This window comes from Oncorhynchus keta, chromosome 30, assembly GCF_023373465.1.
Source record: "Oncorhynchus keta strain PuntledgeMale-10-30-2019 chromosome 30, Oket_V2, whole genome shotgun sequence".
In the NCBI taxonomy this organism is placed as follows: domain Eukaryota; kingdom Metazoa; phylum Chordata; class Actinopteri; order Salmoniformes; family Salmonidae; genus Oncorhynchus; species Oncorhynchus keta.
The window spans coordinates 14,827,633-14,852,632 of NC_068450.1; the positions used below are offsets into that span (position 1 = coordinate 14,827,633).

Here is a 25,000-nt window from a genome sequence, read left to right on the forward strand (position 1 = left end):
TCTCCTCCTCTCTCAGACTTTGTAGTAGATGCTCTCTCCTCTCCTCCTCTCTCAGACTTTGTAGTAGATGCTCTCTCCTCTCCTCCTCTCTCAGACTTTGTAGTAGATGCTCTCTCCTCTCCTCCTCTCTCAGACTTTGTAGTAGATGCTCGCTCCTCTCCTCCGCTCTCAGACTTTGTAGTAGATGCTCGCTCCTCTCCTCCTCTCTCAGACTTTGTAGTAGATGCTCGCTCCTCTCCTCCTCTCTCAGACTTTGTAGTAGATGCTCGCTCCTCTCCTCCTCTCTCAGACTTTGTAGTAGATGCTCGCTCCTCTCCTCCTCTCTCAGACTTTGTAGTAGATGCTCGCTCCTCTCCTCTTCTCTCAGACTTTGTAGTAGATGTTCTCTCCTCTCCTCCTCTCTCAGACTTTGTAGTAGATGTTCTCTCCTCTCCTCCTCTCTCAGACTTTGTAGTAGATGCTCGCTCCTCTCCTCTTCTCTCAGACTTTGTAGTAGATGCTCGCTCCTCTCCTCCTCTCTCAGACTTTGTAGTAGATGTTCTCTCCTCTCCTCCTCTCTCAGACTTTGTAGTAGATGTTTGCTGGGCTCTGTGGAGGCATCTCCTGTACGATATAAACAGGATGTCCGTAGTCACCGCTCACCTTCTCGTAGTGAGGGCAGTAGTTATTCTCCGTCCGCATCGGGATGATGATGTCACTGGGTTCCGTCCCGGCTGTGCCCCCACTGCCAGGCAGCTTGCTCTGATTGGACAGCGTGCTGAGTGCCATGGTGGAGGGGTGTGGCTGGGCGTGAGAGTGCTTCTGGACTCTCTTCCTCATCTTGATGAGCAGGATGACGAGAAAGAGGATGAGGAGGAGGAAGATGATGCAGCCAGCTCCGATGGCTGAAAACACAGCAACCTTTGACCCCAGGATGCTGTCACTGCTGCTGGAACCTCCTGACCTGTTGTCCTGGTTTATAGAGTCTGGAGGAGGGAGGGGAAGAGAGAAGGGGAGAGAATGAGAGAGAGGGGGAGAAAGAGAATGAGAAAGGGGGGAAGGAGAATGAGAGAGAGGGGGAGAGAGAGAATGAGAAAGGGGGGAAGGAGAATGAGAGAGAGGGGGAGAGAGAGAATGAGAAAGGGGGGAAGGAGAATGAGAGAGAGGGGGAGAGAGAGAATGAGAAAAGGGGGAGGGAGAATGAGAGAGAGGGGGAGAGAGAGAATGAGAAAGGGGGAGGGAGAATGAGAGAGAGGGGAGAGAGAGAATGAGAAAGGGGGAGGGAGAATGAGAGAGAGGGGGAGAGAGAGAATGAGAAATGGGGAGGGAGAGAATGAGAAAGAAAAAGGTGAGTTTGTAGAATGCAACCAATTGTGCATTCAGTTACAGGAATGTATGTTTATTTAACCTTTATCTAACCTTGATGTAACCTTTATTTAACCAGGCAAGTCAGTTAAGAACTCATTCTAATTTACAATGACGGCCTCGGAACAGTGAGTTAACTGCCTTGTTCAGGGGCAGAACGACAGATTTTGACCTTGGCAGCTTGGGGATTTGATTCACCAACCTTTTGGTTACTGACCCAACGCTCTAACCACTAGGCTACCTTCCACCCAAGCTTAACGAAATTAATGCCTAGAACAACGACAAATTCTTCGCATTTGTTTAGGGGGATTGACAAGGTCTATTGATGTCATCTAATTGAATTAGTTTAAAATCAAGATGACCCTGTAAATGTAATCTGTGGTCAACACCCAACAGCACTCGATGAAGATGAATAGGACTGACACAGACAAGCCAATAGCCTAGACTACAGAAAGATGTTTCAAACATCTAGGCCACAGTTGTACAGGTGAGAGGCCCAGGGAGAGGCCAGGTGAGAGGCCCAGGGAGAGGCCAGGTGAGAGGCCAGGGGAGAGGCCAGGGGAGCGGCCAGGGGAGAGGCCCAGGGAGAGGCCCAGGGAGAGGGCAGGTGAGAGGCCCAGGGAGAGGCCAGGTGAGAGGCCCAGGGAGAGGCCCAGGGAGAGGCCCAGGGAGAGGCCCAGGGAGAGGCCAGGTGAGAGGCCCAGGGAGAGGCCCAGGGAGAGGCCAGGGGAGAGGCCCAGGGAGATGCCCAGGGGAGAGGCCCAGGGAGAGGCCAGGTGAGAGGCCAGGTGAGAGGCCAGGTGAGAGGCCAGGGGAGCGGCCAGGGGAGAGGCCAGGTGAGAGGACCAGGGAGAGGCCAGGGGAGAGACCCAGGGAGAGACACAGGGAGAGGCCAGGTGAGAGGCCAGGTACCCAAGGAGAGAACAGGTGAGAGGCCAGGTGAGAGGCCAGGGGAGAGACCCAGGGAGAGGCCAGGTGAGAGGCCCAGGGAGAGGCCAGGTGAGAGGCCCAAGGAGAGAACAGGTGAGAGGCCCAGGGAGAGGCCAGGTGAGAGGCCAGGTGAAGAGGCCCAGGGAGAGGCCCAGGGAGAGGCCAGGTGAGAGGCCCAGGGAGAGGCCCAGGGAGAGGCCAGGTGAGAGGCCATGTGAGAAGCCCAGAGAGAGGCCCAGGGGAGATATACAATCAAATCAAATGTTATTGGTCACATACACATGGTTAGCACATGTTATTGGTCACATACACATGGTTAGCACATGTTATTGGTCACATACACATGGTTAGCACATGTTATTGGTCACATACACATGGTTAGCACATGTTATTGCGAGTGGAGCGAAATGCTTGTACTTCTGGTTCTGACAGTGCAGTAATATCTAACAAGTAATCTAACAATTCCACAACAACTACCTAATAAACAACAATATATACATATAAATATATGGATGAGCGATGGCCAAGCGGCATAGACAAGGTGCAATAGATGGTATAAAATACTGTATATACAGTTGAAGTCGGAAGTTTACATACACCTAAGCCAAATACATTTAAACTACGTTTTTCACAATTCCTGACATTTAATCCTAGTAACAATTCCCTGTCTTAGGTCAGTTAGGATCACCACTTTATTTTAAGAATGTGAAATGTCAGAATAATAGTAGAGAGAATGATTTATTTCAGCTTTTATTTATTTCATCACATTCGCAGTGGTTCAAAAATGTGTTTAACTTTGGTCAAACATTTCGGGTAGCCTTCCACAAGCTTCCCACAATAAGCTGGGTGAATTTTGGCCCATTCCTCCTGACAGAGCTGGTGTAACTGAGTCAGGTTTGTAGGCCTCCTTGCTCGCACATGCTTTTTCAGTTCTGCCCACACATTTTCTATAGGATTGAGGTCAGGGCTTTGCAATGGCCAATCCAATTCCATGACTTTGTTGTCCTTAAGTCATTTTGTCACAACTTTGGAAGTATGCTTGGGATCATTGTCCATTTGGAAAAGACCCATTTGCAACCAAGCTTTTAATTCCTGACTAATGTCTTGAGATGTAGCTTCAATATATCCACATCATTTTCCTTCCTCATAAAGCCATCTATTTTGTGAAGTGCACCAGTCCCTCCTTTATCAGACCAGAGGACATTTCTTCAAAAAGTACAATCATTATCCCCATGTGCAGTTGCAAACCATAGTCTGGCTTTTTTATGACAGTTTTGGAGCAGTGGCTTCTTCCTTGCTGAGAGGCCTTTCAGGTTATGTCGATATAGGACTCATTTCACTGTGGATATAGATACTTGTGGACCTGTTTCCTCCAGCATCTTCACAAGGTCCTTTGCTGTTGTTCTGGGATTGATTTGCACTTTTCGCACCAAAGTACGTTCATCTGTAGGAGACAGAACGCGTCTCCTTCCTGAGCGGTATGACGGCTGCGTGGTCCCATGGTGTACAGATGAACGTGGTACCTTTTTTCTGAGGTCTTGGCTGATTTCTTTTGATTTTCCCATGATGTCAAGCAAAGAGACACTGAGTTTGAAGGCAGGCCTTGAAATACATCCACAGGTACACCTCCAATTCACTCAAATGACGTCAAATAGCCTATCAGAAGCTTCTAAAGCCATGACATCATTTGATGGAATTTTCCAAGCTGTTAAAAGGCACAGTCAACTTAGTGTATGTAAACTTCTGACCCACTGTTAAATAATCTGTCTGTAAACAATTGTTGGAAAAATTACTTGTGTCATGCCCAAAGTAGATGTCCTAACCGACTTGCCAAAACTATAGTTTGTTAACAAGAAATTTGTGGAGTGGTTGAACTGTAAATGTGATATGAGTAATGTAAGATATGTAAACATTATTAAAGTGGCATTATTTAGAGTGGCATTGTATGAAGTGACTAGTGATCCATTTATTAAAGTGGCTAGAGATTGGGTCTCAATGTAGGCAGCAGCCTCTTTGTGTTAGTGATGGCTGTATAGCAGTCTGATGGCCTTGAGATAGAAGCTGTTTTTCAGTCACTTGTCTCAGCTGTGATGCACCTGTACCAACCTTTCCTTCTGGAATAAAGCGGGTGAACACGCAGTGGCTCGGGTGGTTGATGTCCTTGATGTTCTTTTTGGCCTTCCTGTGACATCGGGTGCTGTCGGTGTCATGGAGGTTAGGTAGTTTGCCCCCGGTGATGCATTGTGCAGACCGCACCATCCTCTGGATAGCCCTACGGTTGTAATACAGCCTGACAGGATGCTCTCGATTGTGCATCTGTAAAAGTTTGTCAGGGTTTTAGGTGACAAGCCAAATTTCTTCAGCCTCCTGAGGTTGAAGAGCCGCCGTTGCGCCTTCTTCACCATACTGTCTGTTTGTCTGTGATGTGTACGCCGAGGAACTTAAAACTGTCCACCTTCTCCACTATTGTCCCCTCAACGTGGGTTATTTTCCTGACACCACACTCCCAGAGCCCTCACTTTCTCCTTCTAGGCAGTCTCGTCGTTGTTGGTAATCAAGCCCACTACTGTTGTGTCGTCTGCAATCTTGATGATTGAGTTGGAGGCGTGCATGGCCACGCAGTCGTGGGTGAACAGGGAGTACAGGAGAGGGCTGAGCATGCACCCTTGTGGGGCCCCAGTGTTGAGGGTCAGTGAAGTGGAGATGTGTTTTCCTACCGTCACCACTTGTGGGCGGCCTGTCAGAAATTCCAAGACCCAATTGCACAGGGTGGGGTGGGGAACCAGGGCCTCAAGCTTAATGATGAGCTTGGAGGGTACTATGGTGTTGAATGCTGAGAGCTGTAGTCAATGAACAGCATTCTTACACAGTTATTCTTTTGTCCAGATGGGATAGGGCAGTGTGCAGTGGTGGCGATTGCATCGTCTGTGGATCTATTGGGGCGGTATGCAAACTGAAGTGGGTCTAGGATGTCAGGTAAGGTGCAGGTGATATGATCCTTGACTAGTCTCTCAAAACACTTAATGATGACAGAAGTGAGTGCTACGGGGCGGTATCGTTGCCTTCTTGGGTACAGGAACAATGGTAGCGATCTTGTGGGGACAACGGACTGGGATAGGGAGCGATTAGGAGGGTGGGGGGGTGCAGTCCTTGTTAGCGGGCCGCGACGGTGGCACTGTATTATCCTCAAAGTGGGCAAAGAAGGTTTTTAGTTTGTCTAGAAGCGTGACATCGGTGTCCGTGAAGTCGCTGTTTTTTTATTGGTAGTCTGTGATTTCCTGTAGACCCTGCCACATACGTCTTGTGTCTGAGCCGTTGAATTGCGACTCCACCTTGTCCCTGTACTGACATTTCACTTGTTTGATTGCCTTGCGGAGGGAATAACTACACTGTCTATATTCAGTCATATTCCCAGACCTCTTTCAATGGTTAAATGCGGTGTATCGTGCTTTCAGTTTTGCGCGAATGCCGCCATCCATCCACTGTTTCTGGTTAGCGTAGGTTTTAATAGTCACAGTGAGTACAATATCTCCAATGCACTTCTTTATAAACACACTCACCGAGTCAACATATAGGTCAATGTTGTTCTCTGAGGCTGACCGGAACATATTCCAGTCCGCATGATCAAAACAATCTTGAAGCGTGGCTTCCGATTGGTCGGACCAGCGTTGAATGGTTCTCGTCACTAGTACATCCTATTTGAGTTTCTTCCTATAAGAAGGTAGGAGCAAGATGGCGTCGTGGGCGGATTTGCCAAAGGGAGGGCAGGGGAGGGCTTTGTATGCATCGCGAAAGTTAGAGAAGCAGTGGACGAGGGTATTTCCTATGCGCGTAGCGCAATCAATATGCTGTTAGAATTTAGGTAGCCTTGTTCTCAAATTTGCTTTGTTATAAAATCCCCAACCACAACGAATGCAGCCTCAGGATGTATGGTTTCCAGTTCGCATATAGTCCAGCGAAGTTCCTTGATGGCCGTCTTCGTGTCCGCTTGAGGGTGAATATACACAGAAGTGACTATAACTGACGAGAATTCTCTTGGTAGGTAAAATGGCCCGTATTTGATTATAAGGAATTCTAGGTAGGGTGATCAGAAGGACTTGAGTTCCTGTATGTTGTTATGATTACACAATGAGTCATTAATCATGAAGTATACACCCCCGCCCTTCCTCTTCCCAGTGAGGTGTTTATCTCTCTCGGAGCCATGCATGGAGAAGCCCGGTGGCTGGACCGATTCCGACAACATATCCCGAGAGAGCCACGTTTCTGTAAAACAGAGAATGTTACAATCTCTGATGTCTCTCTGGAAGGCAACCCTTGCAACCCTTGCTCGATGTGCACTTGTAAGGAGCCTGGCCAGGTGGCCGCTTCGTCTGCCCCTTCTGCTGCACCGTTGTTTTGGGTCGACTACTGGGATTAGATCCAATGTCCAGGGTGGAGGTCCGATCAAAGGATCCTCTTTGGGAAAGTCGTATTCCTGGTCGTAATGTTGGTAAGTTGACGTTGCTCTTGTATCCAATAGTTCTTCCCTGCTGTATGTAATAAGACTTGTAAGAAATAATACATTAAAAAAACTAAATACTGCAGTTTCCTAAGGACACGAAGTGAGGCGAGTTCATCCAATTTGCTTACCGCCCAAATAGGTCCACAGACAATGCCATCTCAACCACACTGCACACTGCCCTAACCCATCTGGACAAGAGGAATACCTATGTGAGAATGCTGTTCATCGACTACAGCTCGGCATTTAACTCCATAGTGCCCTCCAAGCTCGTCATCAAGCTCGAGACCCTGGGTCTCGACCCCGCCGTGTGCAACTGGGTACTGGACTTCCTGACGGGCCGCCCCCAGGTGGTGAGGGTAGGCAACAACATCTCCACCCCGCTGATCCTCAACACTGGGGCCCCACAAGGGTGCGTTCTGAGCCCTCTCCTGTACTCCCTGTTCACCCATGACTGCGTGGCCACGCACGCCTCCAACTCAATCATCAAGTTTGCGGACGACACAACAGTGGTAGGCTTGATTACCAACAACGACGAGACGGCCTACAGGGAGGAGGTGAGGGCCCTCGGAGTGAGGTGTCAGGAAAATAACCTCACACTCAACGTCAACAAAACTAAGGAGATGATTGTGGACTTCAGGAAACAGCAGAGGGAACATCCCCCTATCCACATCGGTGGAACAGTAGTGGAGAGGGTAGTAAGATTTAAGTTCCTCGGCGTACACATCACAGACAAACTGAATTGGTCCACCCACACAGACAGCATCGTGAAGAAGGCGCAGCAGCGCCTCTTCAACCTCAGGAGGCTGAAGAAATTTGGCTTGTCACCAAAAGCACTCACAAACTTCTACAGATGCACAATCGAGAGCATCCTGTCGGGCTGTATCACCGCCTGGTACGGCAACTGCTCCGCCCACAACCGTAAGGCTCTCCAGAGGGTAGTGAGGTCTGCACAACGCATCACCGGGGGCAAACTACCTGGCCTCCAGGACACCTACACCACCCGATGTTACAGGAAGGCCATAAAGATCATCAAGGACAGCAACCACCCGAGCCACTGCCTGTTCACCACGCTATCATCCAGAAGGCGAGGTCAGTACAGGTGCATCAAAGCTGGGACCGAGAGACTGAAAAACAGCTTCTATCTCAAGGCCATCAGACTGTTAAACAGCCACCACTAACATTGAGTGGCTGCTGCCAACACACTGACTCAACTCCAGCCACTTTAATAATGGGAATTGGAGGGAAATGATGTAAAATATATCACTAGCCACTTTAAACAATGCTACCTAATATAATGTTTACATACCCTACATTATTCATCTCATATGCATACGTATATACTGTACTCTATATCATCTACTGCATCCTTATGTAATACATGTATCACTAGCCACTTTAACTATGCCACTTTGTTTACATACTCATCTCATATGTATATACTGCACTCAATACCATCTACTGTATCTTGCCTATGCCGCTCTGTACCATCACTCATTCATATATCTTTATGTACATATTCTTTATCCCCTTACACTTGTAAGGTAGTAGTTTTGGAATTGTTAGCTAGATTACGTGTTGGTTATTACTGCATTGTCGGAAGTAGAAGCACAAGCATTTCGCTACACTCGCACTAACATCTGCTAACCATGTGTATGTGACAAATACAATTTTGATTTGATTTGATCTGATCCCTTTGTGTAGTGGGAGGAGAGGGGGATGAGGTGGTAATGGGGAGGAGAGGGGGATGAGGTGGTAATGGGGAGGAGAGGGGGATGAGGTGGTGATGGGGAGGAGAGGGGGATGAGGTGGTGATGGGGAGGAAAGGGCGATGAGGTGGTAATGGGGAGGAGAGGGGGATGAGGTGGTGATGGGGAGGAGAGGGGCATGAGGTGGGGATGGGGAGGAGAGGGGGTGAGGGGGATGGGGAGGAAGGGGGTGAGGGGGATGGGGAGGAGAGGGGGTGAAAGTGGGGATGGGGAGGAGAGGGAGGAGAGGGGGTGAGGTGGTGATGGGGAGGAGAGGGGGATGAGGTGGTGATGGGGAGGAGAGGGGGATGAGGTGGTGATGGGGAGGAGAGGGGGTGAGGTGGGGATGGGGAGGAGAGGGGGATGAGGTGGTGATGGGGAGGAGAGGGGGTGAGGTGGGGATGGGGAGGAGAGGGGGTGAGGTGGGGATGGGGAGGAGAGGGGGTGAGGTGGGGATGGGGAGGAGAGGGGGTGAAGTGGGGATGGGGAGGGGGGGAGAGTGAGGTGGTGATGGGAGGAGGGATTAGAGGAGGGGGAGGGAAGGAGGGTTAATGGAAAAGAGAGTGACTGGGTTACAGTTGATATGAGGAACTCAATTTAAATCAATTCATTATAATTTGTGGATTTCACTGAGAATAAATAGGAAAGTATTTAGATCCTCCACATTTGGTTGCCTTATTTTCAAATTGATTTAAAAAATATTTTATCCTCATCAATCTACAGACAATACCCCATATTCACAAAATAAAAACAGACTCCTCCAAAAGCTCATTGGAGTCAGGAGTCTGCTAACCTGGAGTACAATCATTGAGACGAGATTGGAGATGCTGTTTAGAGCTGCCCTGCCCTATAACAAACACTCACAAAATTTGAGTTTGCTATTCACAAGAAGCATTGCCTGATGTGAACCATACCTCGAACAAAAGAGATCTCAGAAGACACAAGATGAAGGACTGTTGACTTGCATAAAGCTGGAAAGGGTTACAAAAGTATCTCTAAAAGCCTTTGTCTATTAATGGAGAAAGTTCAGCACTGTTGCTGGAGTGGCCATCTTGCAAAGATGACTGCCAGAGCACAGTGCAGAATACTCCATGAGGTTAAGAAGAATCTTAGCGTGTCAGCTAAAGACTTACAGAAATCTCTGGAACATGCTAACATCTCTGTTGACGAGTCTACGATGAATAAAACACAAACAAGAATGGTGTAAATCAACAACAGAATGGCTTCAACAGAAGAAAATACTCCTTCTGGAGTGGCCCAGTCAGAGTCCTGACCTCAACCCGATTGAGATGCTGTGGCATGACCTCAGGAGAGCAGTTCATACCAGACATCCCAAGAATATGGCTGAACCGAAACAGTATTGTAAAGGAATGGTCCAAAATTCTTCCGCAACTACAGAAAATGTTTGTTTGAGGTTATTGCTGCCAAAGGAGGGTCAACTAGTTATTAAATCCAGGGGTTCACATAAAATTCCCACCCAGCACTATTAATGTTTACACAGTGTGTTCAATGAAGACATGAAAACGTATAATTGTTTGTGTTATTAGTTTAAGCAGACTGTGTTTATCTATTGTTGTGACTTAGATGAAGATCAGATCAAAATCCAGGTAATTCCAAAGGGTTCACATACTGTTTCTTGTCACTGTATGCATTCTGACCCTTTGCTATGAGACTTGAAATTGAGCTCAAGTGTATCCTGTTTCCATTGATAATTCTTGAGATGTTTCTACAACTTGATTGGAGGCCACCTGTCTTAAATTCATTTGATTGGACATGATTTGGAAAGACACACACCTGTCTATATAAAGTCCCACAGTTGACAGTGCATGTCAGAGCAAAAACCAAGCCATGAGGTCAAAGGAATTGTCCGTAGCGCTCTGAGACAGAATTGTGTCAAGGCACAGATCTGGGGAAGGGTACCAAAAAATGTCTGCAGCATTGAAGATCCGCAAGAACACAGTGGCCTCCATCAAAACCAAAAACAATTTAATACATCTTAGAATAAGGCTATAACGTAACAAAATGTGGAAAAAGTGAAGGGGTCTGAATACTTTCTGAATACACTGTACATGCATCTGTTGGTAACAGAGAAAATAAATGGTTCTCACGATGGGCCTCAGGATCTCGCCATTTCTGTGCACTCAAATTGCAATCGATAAGAGGCAATTGTGTTCGTTGTCCGTAGCTTATGTTTGCCCATACCATAACCCCACCGCCACCACGGGGCACTCTGTTCAAAACGTTGACAACAGCAAAACGCTTACCAACACGACGATGTGGTTGTGAGGCTGGTTGGACCTACTGCCAAATTCTCTAAAAAAGTTGGAGGCGACTTATGGTGGAAGAATTAACATTAAATGATCTGGCAACAGCTCTGGTGGACATTCCTGCAGTCAGCATGTCAATATCAGCAGCTACTGCCAGAAATCTCTCTCAGTTACTCTCTCACTGTCCGCACTTCTCTCTCTCTCTCTCTCTCTCTCTCTCTCTCTCTCTCCTCTCTCTAACTGTCCAGACGTCTCTCTCTCTCTAACTGTCCAGAATTCTCTCTCTCTCCTCTCTAACTGTCCAGACTTCTCTCTCTCTCTAACTGTCCAGACGTCTCTCTCTCTCTAACTGTCCAGAATTCTCTCTCTCTCCTCTCTAACTGTCCAGACTTCTCTCTCTCTCTAACTGTCCAGACTTCTCTCTCTCTCTCCTCTCTAACTGTCCAGACTTCTCTCTCTCTCTCTAACTGTCCAGATTTCTCTCTCTCTCTCTCTCTCCTCTCTCTAACTGTCCAGACGTCTCTGAACAGGTCACAAATCTTGCTGCTGTGATGGCACACTGTGGAATTTCACCCAGGAGATATGGGAGTTTATCAAAATTGGATTTGTTTTCGAATTCTTTGTGGATCTGTGTAATCTGAGGGAAATATGTGTCTCTAATATGGTCATACATTGGGCAGGAGGTTAGGAAGTGCATTTCAGTTTCCACCTCATTTTGGTGGGCAGTGTTCACATAGCCCGTCTTCTCTTGAGATTCAGGTCTGCCTACAGCGGCCTTTCTCAATAGCAAGGCCATGCTCACTGAGTCTGTACATAGTCAAAGCTTTCCTTAATTTTGGGTCAGTCACAGTGGTCAGGTATTCTGCCGCTGTGTACTCTCTGTTTAGGGCCAAATAACATTCTTGTATGCTCTGTTTTTTTGTTAATTCTTTCCAATGTGTCAAGTAATTATATTTTTGCTCTCTCTCTCTCTCTCTCTCTCTCTCTCTCTCTCTCTCTCTCTCTCTCTCTCTCTCTCTCTCTCTCTCTCTCTCTCTCTCTCTCTCTCTCTCTCTCTCTCTCTCTCTCTCTCTCTCTCTCTCTCTCTCTCTCTCCCCTCTCCTCTCCTCTCCTCTCCTCTCCTCTCCTCTCTCTCCCTGTCCAGACTTCTCTCTCTCAATTCAATTCAATTCAAGGGCTTTATTGGCATGGGAAACATGTGTTAACATTGCCAAAGCAAGTGAGGTAGATAATATATAAAGTGAAATAAACAATCAAAATTAACAGTAAACATTACACATACCAAGATGGCGTAGCAGTAAGTCGTCCTGTCGTATCGTCTCTCTGTATATATCATCTCTTTTTCGTTTTAGATATTTTATTTTTCTTCGCATATCTTTAAAAACATTTTGCTAAACCTAAGCTTCCAAATACTCTCCTGCAACCCGCCTCACCCAATGTAGCTACTTTTCCTAAAGTATTTATATTTACTTCGGAACCGGAACCCCACAACTGAAGCTAGCCAGCTAACCACCAGCTATGCTAGCGGTCTTCAGCTAACCGGTCATCAGCTAACCTTTAGCTCGGAAAGCTCTCGCCAGTTCGAACAACGCGACGCTAACCAGAGCATAACAGACCTATTTATTTTTTTATCCCCGGATTCCCACCGCAAACGGAACATTTTTCAGCTGGATCTTCACAACTAGCTATCGAGCTAAACCTCAACCCTGGTTGATTACTCCTGGCTAGCGTTTCCACCCACGTAGCTTGAAGCTAGCCCGGCCAGAGCTCCTGTGCTGCCACCGTAGCATACTCCTGGGCTACAATACCCGGAACCACGACCGGTCTATCGATGTCACCGCATGAAGAGGAATAAACAGACTCACCCCATCGCGACGTCCCCCAAAGGGTAACTCTCTAGCCCTCGCTATCTCCTTGCTTGCTAATTCGGCATGCTAACTGCTAGCTTGTTTAGCCCAGGTCCGCTAACTACTACCTTGTTTACCCTGGCCTGCTAATCTGTTTGCTTGTTAGCACAGGCCTGCTAACCGTCTGCATCGCCGCGTCCCAAACACGCAGTGGCCCATATGTACTTTCTATCTCTTCCCGATTAAAAAAAAAAAAAATGTTTATACCTTCCGGAAACCTGCCTCACCCAATGTGATACGGAATCGCTATTTTTTTATTTTATTTTTTATTTTTAGAGCACACTCAAGAACCTCCAGAAGCTAACCAGCTAACTAGCTACAAGCGATTTAGTCATTGTTAGTTTTTTAACCTGGATAACACTCGCCAGTCCAGCCCCCCTGCCCCATCCACCGCTGCCCCTGGACTCTGATCACTTGGCTACATAGCTGATGCACGCTGGACTGTCCATTAATCACGGTACTCCATTCTGCTTGTTTGTTTTATCTGTCGGCCCCGTTGTCTAGTCAATGCCATTTTACCTGCTGTTGTTGTGCTAGTTGATTAGCTGTTGTCTCACCCACTGTTTTAGCTAGCTTTCCCAATTCAACACCTGTGATTACTGTATGCCTCGCTGTATGTCTCTCTCAAATGTCAATATGCCTTGTATACTGTGTTGCTCAGGTTAGTTATCATTGTTTTAGTTCACAATGGAGCCCCTAGTCCCACTCCTCATACCTCTGATACCTCCTTTGTCCCACCTCCCACATATGCGGTGACCTCACCCATTACAACCAGCATGTACAGAGATAAAACCTCTCTCATCATCACCCAGTGCCTGGGCTTACCTCCGCCGTACCCGCACCCCACCATACCCCTGTCTGCGCATTATGCCCTGAATATATTCTACCATGCCCAGAAACCTGCTCCTCTTATTCTCTGTCCCCAACGCTCTAGGCGACCAGTTTTGATAGCCTTTAGCCGCACCCTCATACTACTCCTTCTCTGTTCCGCGGGTGATGTGGAGGTAAACCCAGGCCCTGCATGTCCCCAGGCACCCTCATTTGTTGACTTCTGTGATCAAAAAAGCCTTGGTTTCATGCATGTCAACATCAGAAGCCTCCTCCCTAAGTTTGTTTTACTCACTGCTTTAGCACACTCTGCTAACCCTGATGTCCTTGCCGTGTCTGAATCCTGGCTCAGGAAGGCCACCAAAAATTCAGAGATTTCCATACCCAAATATAACATCTTCCGTCAAGATAGAACTGCCAAAGGGGGAGGAGTTGCAGTCTACTGCAGAGATAGCCTGCAAAGTAATGTCATACTTTCCAGGTCCATACCCAAACAGTTCGAACTAATAATTCTGAAAATTACTCTCTCCAGAAATAAGTCTCCAACTGTTGCCGCCTGCTACCGACCCCCCTCAGCTCCCAGCTGTGCCCTGGACACCATTTGTGAATTGATTGCCCCCCATCTAGCTTCAGAGTTTGTTCTGTTAGGTGACCTAAACTGGGATATGCTTAACACCCCGGCAGTCCTACAATCTAAGCAAGATGCCCTCAATCTCACACAAATCATCAAGGAACCCACCAGGTACAACCCTAACTCTGTAAGCAAGGGCACCCTCATAGACGTCATCCTGACCAACTGGCCCTCCAAATACACCTCCGCTGTCTTCAACCAGGATCTCAGCGACCACTGCCTCATTGCCTGTATCCGCTACAGTGCCGCAGTCAAACGACCACCCCTCATCACTGTCAAACGCTCCCTAAAACACTTCTGTGAGCAGGCCTTTCTAATCGACCTGGCCCGGGTATCCTGGAAGGACATTGACCTCATCCCGTCAGTTGAGGATGCCTGGTCATTCTTTAAGAGTAACTTCCTCACCATTTTAGATAAGCATGCTCCGTTCAAAAAATGCAGAACTAAGAACTCCAGACCTGACTGCCCTCGACCAGCACAAAAACATCCTGTGGCGGACTGCAATAGCATCGAACAGTCCCCGCGATATGCAACTGTTCAGGGAAGTCAGGAACCAATACACGCAGTCAGTCAGGAAAGCTAAGGCCAGCTTCTTCAGGCAGAAGTTTGCATCCTGTAGCTCCAACTCCAAAAAGTTCTGGGACACTGTGAAGTCCATGGAGAACAAGAGCACCTCCTCCCAGCTGCCCACTGCACTGAGGCTAGGGAACACGGTCACCACCGACAAATCCATGATTATCGAAAACTTCAACAAGCATTTCTCAACGGCTGGCCATGCCTTCCGCCTGGCTACTCCTACCTCGGCCAACAGCTCCGCCCCCCCGCAGCTCCTCGCCCAAGCCTCTCCAGGTTCTCCTTTACCCAAATCCAGATAGCAGATGTTCTGAAAGAGCTGCAAAACCTGGACCCGTATAAATCAACTGGGCTTGACAATCTGGACCCTCTATTTCTGAAACTATCCGCCGCCATTGTCACAACCCCTATTACCAGCCTGTTCAACCTCTCTTTCATATCGTCTGAGATCCCCAAGGATTGGAAAGCTGCCGAAGTCATCCCCCTCTTCAAAGGGGGAGACACCCTGGACCCAAACTGTTTCAGACATATATCCATTCTGCCCTGCCTATCTAAGGTCTTCGAAAGCCAAGTCAACAAACAGGTCACTGACCATCTCGAATCCCACCGTACCTTCTCCGCTATGCTATCTGGTTTCCGAGCCGGTCACGGGTGCACCTCAGCCACACTCAAGGTACTAAACGACATCATAACCGCCATCGATAAAAGACAGTACTGTGCAGCCATCTTCATCGACCTTGCCAAGGCTTTCGACTCTGTCAATCACCATATTCTTATCGGCAGACTCAGTAGCCTCAGTTTTTCGGATGACTGCCTTGCCTGGTTCACCAATTACTTTGCAGAGTTCAGTGTGTCAAATCAGAGGGCATGCTGTCCGGTCCTCTGGCAGTCTCTTTGGGTGTGCCACAGGGTTCAATTCTCGGGCCGACTCTTTTCTCTGTATATATCAATGATGTTGCTCTTGCTGCGGGCGATTCCCTGATCCACCTCTACGCAGACGACACCATTCTATATACTTTCGGCCCGTCATTGGACACTGTGCTATCTAACCTCCAAACGAGCTTCAATGCCATACAACACTCCTTCCGTGGCCTCCAACTGCTCTTAAACGCTAGTAAAAACCAAATGCATGGTTTTCAACCGATCGCTGCCTGCACCCGCATGCCCGACTAGCATCACCACACTGGATGGTTCCGACCTTGAATATGTGGACACCTATAAGTACCTAGGTGTCTGGCTAGACTGCAAACTCTCCTTCCAGACCCATATCAAACATCTCCAATCGAAAATCAAATCTAGAGTCGGCTTTCTATTCCGCAACAAAGCCTCCTTCACTCACGCTGCCAAGCTTACCCTAGTAAAACTGACTATCCTACCGATCCTCGACTTCGGCGATGTCATCTACAAAATTGCTTCCAACACTCTACTCAGCAAACTGGATGCAGTTTATCACAGTGCCATCCGTTTTGTCACTAAAGCACCTTATACTACCCACCACTGCGACTTGTATGCTCTAGTCGGCTGGCCCTCGCTACATATTCGTCGCCAGACCCACTGGCTCCAGGTCATCTACAAGTCCATGCTAGGTAAAGCTCCGCCTTATCTCAGTTCACTGGTCACGATGGCAACACCCATCCGTAGCACGCGCTCCAGCAGGTGTATCTCACTGATCATCCCTAAAGCCAACACCTCATTCGGCCGCCTTTCGTTCCAGTACTCTGCTGCCTGTGACTGGAACCAATTGCAAAAATCGCTGAAGTTGGAGACTTTTATCTCCCTCACCAACTTCAAACATCAGCTATCTGAGCAGCTAACCGATCGCTGCAGCTGTACATAATCTATTGGTAAATAGCCCACCCATTTTCACCTACCTCATCCCCACAGTTTTTATTTATTTACTTTTCTGCTCTTTTGCACACCAATATCTCTACCTGTACATGATCATCTGATCATTTATCACTCCAGTGTTAATCTGCAATATTGTAATTATTCGCCTACCTCCTCATGCCTTTTGCACACATTGTATATAGACTCCCCTTTTTTTCTACTGTGTTATTGACTTGTTAATTGTTTACTCCATGTGTAACTCTGTGTTGTCTGTTCACACTGCTAGGCTTTATCTTGGCCAGGTCGCAGTTGCAAATGAGAACTTGTTCTCAACTAGCCTACCTGGTTAAATAAAGGTGAAATAAAAAATAAAAAATAGAGAAGTTTCAAAACAATAAAGACATTACAAATGTCATATTATATATATACAGTGTTTTAACAATGTACAAATGGTAAAGGACACAAGATAAAATAAATAAGCATAAATATGGGTTGTATTTACAATGGTGTGTGTTCTTCACTGGTTGCCCTTTTCTCGTGGCAACAGGTCACAAATCTTGCTGCTGTGATGGCACACTGGCACACTCTCTCCAACTGTCCAGACTTCTCTCTCTCTCTCTCTAACTGTCCAGACTTCTCTCTCCTTCTCTCTCTCTCTCTAATCTCTCTCTCCCTGTCCAGACTTCTCTCTCTCTCTAACTGTCCAGACTTCTCTCTCCTTCTCTCTCTCTCTCTCTCTCTCTCTCTCTCTCTCTCTCTCTCTCTCTCTCACTGTCCACACTTCTCTCTCCTTCTCTCGTCTCTCTCTCCCTGTCCAGACTTCTCTCTCTAACTGTCCAGGCTTCTCTCTCCTTCTCTCTCTAACTGTCCACACTTCTCTCTCCTTCTCTCTCTCTCTAACTGTCCACACTTCTCTCTCCTTCTCTCTCTCTCTTGTCTCTCTCTCTAGCTGTCCAGACTTCTCTCTCTCTCTAACTGTCCAGACTTCTCTCTCCTCTCGCCTCTCTCTCTAACTGTCCAGACTTCTCTCTCCTTCTCTCGCCTCTCTCTCTAACTGTCCAGACTTCTCTCTCGTCTCTCTCGTCTCTCTCTCGAACTGTCCAGACTTCTATCTCTCTCTCTAACTGTACAGATTTCTCTCTCCTTCTCTCGTCTCTCTCTCTAACTGTCCAGACTTCTCTCTCTCTTTCTAACTGTACAGATTTCTCTCTCCTTCTCTCTCCCTGTCCACACTTCTCTCCTCTCTCTCCCTGTCCAGACTTCTCTCTCATTCTCTCGTCTCTCTCCCTGTCCACACTTCTCTCTCATTCTCTCGTCTCTCTCCCTGTCCACACTTCTCTCTCGCTGTCTCTCCCTGTCCACACTTCTCTCTTCTCTCCTCTCTCTCTCCCTGTCCACACTTCTCTCTTCTCTCTCTCCCTGTTCAGACTTCTCTCTCTCTCCTCTCTCTCCCTGTCCAGACTTCTCTCTCCTTCTCTCTTCTCTCTCCCTGTCCAAACTTCTCTCTTCTCTCTCTCCCTGTCCACACTTCTCTCTTCTCTCTCTCCCTGTCCAGACTTCTCTCTCTTTCCTCTCTCTCGCTGTCCAGACTTCTCTCTCATTCTCTCTTCTCTCTCCCTGTCCAGACTTCTCTCTTCTCTCTCCCTGTCCACACTTCTCTCTTCTCTCTCTCCCTGTCCAGACTTCTCTCCTCTCTCTCCCTGTCCAGACTTCTCTCTCATTCTCTCGTCTCTCTCCCTGTCCACACTTCTCTCTTCTCTCTCCCTATCCACACTTCTCTCTTCTCTCTCCCTGTCCAGACTTCTCTCTCATTCTCTCGTCTCTCTCCCTGTCCACACTTCTCTCTTCTCTCTCTCCCTGCCCAGACTTCTCTCTCTCTCTCTCACTCTCTCTCCCTGCCCAGACTTCTCTCTCTCTCTCTCCCTGTCCACACTTCTCTCCTCTCTCTCTCCCTGTCCAGACTTCTCTCTCATTCTCTCTCTCCCTGTCCAGATTTCTCTCTCCTTCTCTCTCTCTCTCTCCCTCTCCCTGTCCACACTTCTCTCCTCTCTCTCTCTGTCCAGACTTCTCTCTCATTCTCTCGTCTCTCTCCCTGTCCACACTTCTCTCTCGCTCTCTCTCCCTGTCCACACTTCTCTCTCTCTCCTCTCTCTCCACACTTCTCTCTTCTCTCTCTCCCTGTTCAGACTTCTCTCTCTCTCCTCTCTCTCCCTGTCCAGACTTCTCTCTCCTTCTCTCTTCTCTCTCCCTGTCCAAACTTCTCTCTTCTCTCTCTCCCTGTCCACACTTCTCTCTTCTCTCTCTCCCTGTCCACACTTCTCTCCTCTCTCTCCCTGTCCAGACTTCTCTCTCTCTCCTCTCTCTCCCTGTCCAGACTTCTCTCTCATTCTCTCGCTCTCTCTCCCTGTCCACACTTCTCTCTCTCCTCTCTCTCCTCTCTCTCCCTGTCCACACTTCTCTCTTCTCTCTCTCCCTGTTCAGACTTCTCTCTCTCTCCTCTCTCTCCCTGTCCACACTTCTCTCTTCTCTCTCTCCCTGTCCACACTTCTCTCTCTCCCTGTCCACACTTCTCTCTCTCCCTGTCCACACTTCTCTCTTCTCTCTCTCCCTGTCCAGACTTCTCTCTCTCTCCTCTCTCTCCCTGTCCAGACTTCTCTCTCCTTCTCTCTTCTCTCTCCCTGTCCACACTTCTCTCTTCTCTCTCTCCCTGTCCAGACTTCTCTCTCTCTCCCTGTCCAGACTTCTCTCCTCTCTCTCCCTGTCCAGACTTCTCTCTCATTCTCTCGTCTCTCTCCCTGTCCACACTTCTCTCTTCTCTCTCCCTGTCCACACTTCTCTCTTCTCTCTCCCTGTCCAGACTTCTCTCTCATTCTCTCGTCTCTCTCCCTGTCCAGACTTCTCTCTCTCTCTCTCCCTGTCCAGACTTCTCTCTTCTCTCTCCCTGTCCAGACTTCTCTCTCATTCTCTCTTCTCTCTCCCTGTCCAGACTTCTCTCTCATTCTCTCGTCTCTCTCCCTGTCCACACTTCTCTCTTCTCTCTCTCCCTGCCCAGACTTCTCTCTCTCTCTCTCCCTGCCCAGACTTCTCTCTCTCTCTCTCCCTCAGACTTCTCTCTCCTCTCCAGACTTCTCTCTCTCTCTCTCTCTCTCTCTCTCTCTCTCTCTCTCTCTCTCTCTCTCTCTCTCTCTCTCTCTCTCTCTCTCTCTCTCTCTCTCTCTCTCTCTCTCTCTCTCTCTCTCTCTCTCTCTCTCTCTCTCTCTCTCTCTCTCTCTCTCTCTCTCTCTCCTGTCCACACTTCTCTCCTCTCTCTCTCCCTCCCTGTCCAGACTTCTCTCTCATTCTCTCGTCTCTCTCCCTGTTCACACTTCTCTCTCACTCTCTCTCCCTGTCCATACTTCTCTCTCTCTCTCTCTCTCTCTCTCTGTCCACACTTTTTTCTCTCTCTCTCTCTCTCTCTCTCTCTCTCTCTCTCTCTCTCTCCCTGTCCACACTTCTCTCTCTCTCTTCTCTCTCTCCCTGTCCAGACTTCTCTCTCATTCTCTCGTCTCTCTCCCTGTCCACACTTCTCTCTCGCTCTCTCTCCCTGTCCACACTTCTCTCTTCTCTCTCTCCCTTCTCTCTTTCCCTGTCCATGTCCATGGGTTCTACATTCTTAAGGTTATTTTTTTTAGGTTCCTTTGAGTTCTGTCAGGTTCTAAAGGGGTTAGGGTTGTTATCTCACCAGTGTTGCCTGGCTCTCCTGCTTCAGGCAGCTGGTTGTCCTCAGGGCTAGGACTGAAATCTCCTCCCAGAGCGTTGTCCTTCCCTCTCTCGGGTTCCTCTGGTAATACAGGGTCTGGTAGAACAGTTTTGGGGTCTGAAACATAGGACACCATGTTAAATATCTCTGTATGATAGTGAGACACAGACACACACACACACACACACACACACACACGGTAGAGAGAGTGGGCACACACACATACACACAAGCAGCACACACAGACACCCACTCAGCAGTACACAGACACCCACTCAGCAGTGTACGGGACCGAACACACTGACATGGCAGAATGAGGTTAAGACAGTTAAATATTACTTTTTTATTGTAATTCATTATTCATATCTGTAAAAGCCCATAATATGTCTTATTTATACTTATGGCTTTAACGTTACTGCTGAGGAGAAGAGAGGAGAGGATTGGATTGGAGAGGAGAGAAGATGAGATGGGGGGAGAGGGGAGAGAAGATGTTTGAGAAGATGTCAGCTCTGAAGAAAATTGTGTTTGTAGAAAAGAAAGTTGGTTTCTATCTCTAACTGTTGTAGAGGGAACAGTTGGTTATCTCTCTAACTGTTGTAGAGGGAACAGTTGGTTATCTCTCTAACTGTTGTAGAGGGAACAGTTGGTTATCTCTCTAACTGTTGTAGAGGGAACAGTTGGTTATCTCTCTAACTGTTGTAGAGGGAACAGTTGGTTATATCTCTAACTGTTGTAGAGGGAACAGTTAGTTATATCTCTAACTGTTGTAGAGGGAACAGTTGGTTATCTCTCTAACTGTTGTAGAGGGAACAGTTGGTTATCTCTCTAACTGTTGTAGAGGGAACAGTTGGTTATATCTCTAACTGTTGTAGAGGGAACAGTTAGTTATATCTCTAACTGTTGTAGAGGGAACAGTTGGTTATCTCTCTAACTGTTGTAGAGGGAACAGTTGGTTATATCTCTAACTGTTGTAGAGGGAACAGTTAGTTATATCTCTAACTGTTGTAGAGGGAACAGTTGGTTATATCTCTAACTGTTGTAGAGGGAACAGTTGGTTATATCTCTAACTGTTGTAGAGGGAACAGTTGGTTATATCTCTAACTGTTGTAGAGGGAACAGTTGGTTATATCTCTAACTGTTGTAGAGGGAACAGTTGGTTATCTCTCTAACTGTTGTAGAGGGAACAGTTGGTTATATCTCTAACTGTTGTAGAGGGAACAGTTGGTTATCTCTCTAACTGTTGTAGAGGGAACAGTTGGTTATCTCTCTAACTATTGTAGAGGGAACAGTTGGTTATCTCTCTAACTGTTGTAGAGGGAACAGTTGGTTATCTCTCTAACTGTTGTAGAGGGAACAGTTGGTTATCTCTCTAACTGTTGTAGAGGGAACAGTTGGTTATCTCTCTAACTGTTGTAGAGGGAACAGTTGGTTATCTCTCTAACTGTGGTCATGTCATGCTCTTGGCTCCAAAATCTTTGAAATCTTTCAGAGGTAAATATTAGTCTTTCCACTGATGGTTTCATGAGGGATGTGTATGTAGACAGACAGTGTGTGTGTGTGTGTGTGTTTACGGCTATGATCGGCTATGGATAGCCAACTGACATTTACTCCTGAGGTGCTGACTTGCTGCACCCTGGACAACTACTGTGATTATTATTATTATTTGACCATGCTGGTCATCTATGAACATCTTGGCCATGTTCTGTTATAATCTCCACCCGGCACAGCCAGAAGAGGACTGGCCACCCATCATATCCTGGTTCCTCTCTAGGTTTATTCCTAGGTTTTGGCCTTTCTTGGGAGTTTTTCCTAGCCACTGTGCTTCTACACCTGCATTGCTTGATGTTTGGGGTTTTAGACTTGGTTTCTGTACAGCACTTTGAGATAACAGCTGATGTAAGAAGGGCTATATAAATGCATTTGATTTAGGAGGGCAGGGTTGGCAGACAGAGAGACTATCAGATCTATCTAAACGATCATGTCTAACTGTATCTCCCCCTAAGGCAGAACTGGACCGTGTGTGTATGTGTGGCGTGCTGACTAAAGGGAAGGCACCTAACAGCCAATCACTTGATTTCCTCTATGGTTTGTCAAAGACAGAGACAGAGGGGTGTGTAGTCTGGCTGAGAGAGAGGAATAGACAGAGAGAGATAGAGTGAGATAAATAAAGCCCTTAAATTGAAATTGAATTAAGCGAGAGCCAGGGGGGAGGAAAAGAAGAGAGGGGAGAGCATTCATACTACTCAACATAGTGGGTGGTGTCTACTTAGTCTATATCTGATTCTTTACCTCCTACTCCACCTCCTTCTCCTCCCCTCCACTTCGCTCCTCCTCCCCTTTCTCCACCTCCTACCCTTCTCCCCTCCTCCTTTCCCTCCCCTTCTCCCTTCCTCCACCATCTCCACCTCCCCTTCTTTCCTCCTCCCCTTCTCTACTCCTCCCCTCCTCCACCTCCCCTTCTCTCCTCCTCCACTTCTTTAATCCTCCCCTCCTCCACCTCCTCCCCTTCACCACCTCCTCCCCTTCTCTCCTCCTCCCCTTTTCTCCTCCTCCTTCAACTCCTCCCCTTCTCTCCTCCTCCTCCTCCACTTCTCTCCTCCTCCACATCCTCTCCTTCTCCACCTCCTCCCCTTTTCTCCTCCTCCTTCAATTCCTCCCCTTCTCTCCTCTTCCTCCTCCCCTTCTCTTCTTATTCACTTCCTCCCCTTATCCACCTCCTCCTCCTCCCCTTCTCTCCTCCTCCTCCTCCTCCCCCTTCTCTCCTCCTCCTCCTCCCCCTCCTCCTCCCCCTTCTCTCCTCCTCCCCTTATCCACTTCCTCCTCCTCCCCTTCTCTCCTCCTCCCCCTTCTCTCCTCCTCCACCTCCTCCCCCTTCTCTCCTCCTCCTCCTCCCCTCCTCTCTACTTCCTTTTCTCCATCCTCTTTATAATTACGCTTTGCAGCAGTAGTGAGCGCTACCTTGCTATGGTTTTGGCTGATTCATAATAGACTGTTTGAACATGAGAGTGTGTTATAGTCTACAGAGGCTACAGCCAATCTGATTCGCTCAGGGCTGATCGCATCTGAAGTGGCGTTTGGCAGACTGAGCATGTGCAGTAGAGTGTTCTCTCTCATCTTGGGACCCACTTCTACACTGAATGTGCTGACATTTCCCTTCCTTCGCAAGACAGACGATACGAAAGGCCACCAGCAGGAGGGTGTGTGTGTGTGTGTGTGTGTGTGTGTGTGTGTGTGTGTGTGTGTGTGTGTGTGTGTGTGTGTGTGTGTGTGTGTGTGTGTGTGTGTGTGTGTGTGTGTGTGTGTGTGTGTGTGCCGTTTTAAATATTCACAGCGACATCCTGTCATAGACCTCTGAACAGGAGGGAGGATAGAATCTGTACTTCTACTGCACTGCTTTCTGCCTCACACAGAGGTCACACACACAAGCACACACGTGCACACACACATGCACAGACACACACACACGATATGAATAATGTATGAGGGTATTTGCATGCTAAGATGCTAAGGCCTGTGCTGTGTCAGAATGATTCAGTGAAGTCACTGTGACCATGTACACCAATACAGTTATCCTCAAGGTTACACACTGATACACACTGTTAGGGCACTGGGATACACACTGTTAGGGCACTGGGATACACACTGTTAGGGCACTGGGATACACACTGTTAGGGCACTGGGATACACACTGTTAGGGCACTGGGATACACACTGTTAGGGCACTGGGATACACACTGTTAGGGCACTGGGATACACACTGTTAGGGCACTGGGATACACACTGTTAGGGCACTGGGATACACACTGTTAGGGCACTGGGATACACACTGTTAGGGCACTGGGATACACACTGTTAGGGCACTGGGATACACACTGTTAGGGCACTGGGATACACACTGTTAGGGCACTGGGATACACACTGTTAGGGCACTGGGATACACACTGTTAGGGCACTGGGATACATACTGTTAGGGCACTGGGATACACACTGTTAGGGCACTGGGATACACACTGTTAGGGCACTGGGATACACACTGTTAGGGCACTGGGATACACACTGTTAGGGCACTGGGATACACACTGTTAGGGCACTGGGATACACACTGTTAGGGCACTGGGATACACACTGTTAGGGCACTGGGATACACACTGTTAGGGCACTGGGGTTTTACATAGATGTGAAGAACTGTGTGCGCCAGGCCTAAACTCGGTTAGTGTCTACAGTACTGCAAATAAAACCTTAAGGAGAGGGGAATGTTTAGAGTGAACACATGTAGGAGAGTTTAGAGTGCAACGCGTGGAGAAACACGTGTGTATTGTTTGTTGTCAGAGTAATCAACCAATGAAGCCGTTTGTTTGTTTACCTTGTCCGACCTTCATAACCACTTTCATGGCCTTGGTCTTACAGACTCCTCCCTCTCTGTTCTCCAGGCCTTCGACTGAACCATTGGATGTGGCTGAGAGAGAGAGAGAGAGAAGAGAGAGAGTGACAACAGCACAATTAGACCCAACCAAATCATGAGAAAACAAAAAGATAATTACTTAACACATTGGAAAGAATTAACAAAAAAACAGAGCAAACTAGAATGCTATTTGGCCCTACACAGAGAGTACACAGCGGCAGAATACCTGACCACTGTGACTGACCCAAAATTAAGGAAAGCTTTGACTATGTACAGACTCAGTGAGCATAGCCTTGCTATTGAGAA

General features: G+C 47.7%; 1 protein-coding gene across 1 annotated transcript in view; it reads right to left on the reverse strand.

The window, feature by feature from the left end:
• Positions 1 to 25,000, reverse strand: part of LOC127913922 (ephrin-B1-like) — a 167,872-nt gene that overhangs the window by 1,987 nt on the left and 140,885 nt on the right. The window contains exons 3-5 of the mRNA XM_052487802.1: positions 24,656 to 24,748; positions 20,275 to 20,409; positions 1 to 965 (exon numbers count right to left, since the gene is read on the reverse strand). The exon at positions 1 to 965 is cut by the window's left edge and continues 1,987 nt beyond it. Of these exons, the coding sequence (XP_052343762.1) occupies positions 559 to 965; positions 20,275 to 20,409; positions 24,656 to 24,748 (635 nt within the window). The 3' untranslated portion in view covers positions 1 to 558. The remainder of the gene's footprint in view (positions 966 to 20,274; positions 20,410 to 24,655; positions 24,749 to 25,000) is intronic.